The sequence below is a fragment of the Solanum pennellii genome, chromosome 11 (genome assembly GCF_001406875.1).
Source record: "Solanum pennellii chromosome 11, SPENNV200".
In the NCBI taxonomy this organism is placed as follows: Eukaryota; Viridiplantae; Streptophyta; class Magnoliopsida; order Solanales; family Solanaceae; genus Solanum; species Solanum pennellii.
This window is the reverse complement of record NC_028647.1, coordinates 54,948,392-54,950,852: the sequence shown is the minus strand read 5'-3', so window position 1 is coordinate 54,950,852 and position 2,461 is coordinate 54,948,392. Positions and strand designations below refer to the sequence as shown.

General features: G+C 30.1%; 1 protein-coding gene across 1 annotated transcript; it reads left to right on the top strand.

Annotated features, from left to right (window-relative positions):
• Window positions 1-537: 537 nt before the first annotated feature.
• On the top strand, window positions 538-1,746 carry LOC107003960. Its single transcript, XM_027912898.1, has 3 exons — window positions 538-950; window positions 1,043-1,386; window positions 1,508-1,746. The coding sequence occupies exons 1-3, from the start codon at window positions 538-540 to the stop codon at window positions 1,744-1,746; spliced, it is 996 nt and encodes a 331-aa protein (XP_027768699.1).
• The last annotated feature ends 715 nt before the right edge of the window (window positions 1,747-2,461 follow it).

Sequence of the window (2,461 nt, the reverse complement as noted above, 5' to 3'; positions counted from 1 at the left end):
AATTATATGAAATGTGTATTTAATGGTAAAAGCCACTCATAGTATATTTAAATTGTCAGGTGATATAATTTTGTATATTGATGAAGTATGAAAATTGTATTAATTGTGTATGTAATGTATGAATATATTGTAGGAAATATGTATGAAAGCCCATTTTTTTGATTGTATATATCAGTGATTGATATGTTAAATGTATATGAATTTTGTATAAACATTGGATTAATTGTGTATTAAATTTTTAAAAAATTGTATCAATTGTGTATGAAAGTGTATTTTTTGATTGTATGTATCAGTGAATTATATAGTAATTGTGCATGAATTGTGTATGAATTTTGTATGACTTATTTGTAATTTTATAGTGTGGTGCACTAAATGTAATTTTAATGTTGTGAAACAGGAAAATACGTCGACTTTGAGATGGAGGGCATCCTATATGATACTTCTACTCTTTATATTGGTTTAGTTAATGCTATAATAACTCAACTTAATATAGAAGAAAATATAAATTCTATTGAGATAAAATATATTGTTAGCAATATGTGTCCACCTATTAAAATTCATAATGATGTTGGGGTAAAGGTTTTTCTAGATCAGATGAGGGTGAATTTGGATTTCTTTAGAAAATATCCATTATGCATCACTTTGAAAGATCATGAGCTGTATAGCGAAGGTCATGGAGTTTTAATTACTGATAGAATAAATTTTGATGTTAGATTATCACAGACTAACATTGATTTGTACTCCAACAATTCTATCCGTTTGATCAGAATGAATTTAGACGGAGTTGTCAATGATAATAGTGAAATAGATAATGATATAATATGTGACCATTCTTACCTATTTGTAGTTGATAATCAGATTTATAATAATAAAGAAACACTTAAGGAGGTTATGAGACATGTTGGACTTGTTGAGAAATTCAGTTTTCTTGTTGCGCATTGTAATGCATCTAAGTAAGTATACAAAAAAATTTTAAGTTATTTTTTTTATTTTATTTGTTTCACTGTATATAATTGTAATGTATATTTTCTTAATTTTGAAACAATTATCACCTGAATTGTATTTCTAAAACTTGTTCTTGGATGATGAGGGCATCTAGTTTGAATAAATCAAATTTATTCAAAGTTAGGAAGTATATTGCTCAACACACTTGTTCTGTTAGAGAAAGAGTTTATGCCAGACGTCAGGGGATAATTGACGTTGTAGCTGTCTTGATAATGGAGAAGTATATTGATCCATCTACGGTCTATACTCCAAAAGATATAGCTGATGATATGTTGAAATTGCATGGCGTTTCGTTAATGTACATACATGCATGGAGAGCTAAAGAAAAAGCAGTAAAGTTCGTGCGCGGAGATCCAGCAGAGTCCTATGCAAGATTACCTGGTAATTTCGAAATAAGAATGAATTTAAAGATTACCCATTGAATTGGACTGTTCTGTTTTCGTGTATTCTTTATGTATAAAATATGTATATTTTTTGTATGAATTGGACTGTTATCTTTCAGGTTATTTTTATATTTTGGAACAAACATATCCAGGATCCGTTTTGAAAATTAAAAGGAAAGAAGGTGACATATTTTTATACGCATTTGTTGCGTTAGAAGCTTGTATTAGAGGTTGGGAATATTGTAGGCCAATTGTAATTGTTGATAGGGCGGGATTAAAATGTTCATATGGTGGTACAATGTTAACTGCCAGCACAATGGATCCAGGAGGTAAATTTTTATCCTATTTAATTTTCTGATTATATAATATAATAAAATAAGTTGTAAATTGTATTTCTGATTGGTGTGATATTTTTTTAAAAAACTTGAGCAGGTCATATACTTCCGTTGGCGTATGCAATAGTAGATTTCGAAAACGATGCTTAATGGACTTGGTTCTTTGAGCAGTTTAAGAAAGCATATGGAGTTAGACAAAACATGTGTTTTATGTCGGATCAAAATGAAAGCATATGAAAAGGGACTGCTACTGTATATCCTGAATCAGAACATTATGCATGCAAATGGCATCTGTCAGTCAGTGCATTGAAAAATTTCAATAGAAATACTGAAGATTTGAAGATTTTGTTTTTTACATTGGCAAAAGCTTATACAAAACAACAATTTGAGACAATTATGGAAAGAATAGATCAGATAGATACGCGCATACGACCATACTTGTTTGATATTGGTTATAGCAAATGGTCAAGAGCTTACTCGAATTGTAAGCGCACATAGACCATGACTTCAAACATCGCGGAGTCATTGAATATTGTTAGCATGTTAGCAAAGAGGTTACCAGTAAATTCACTTGTTGAATTTATGAGGGTAACAATTCAGAGGTGGATTCACAAGCACAATGAGGAGGCTGATAAGACAACATCTGATCTGACAAAAAAATATGATATTTATCTACAGAAAAGTATTGCGTTGTCTTGCAATATGAGGGTATGTGTTTCACTGTATTGTATTTTACTT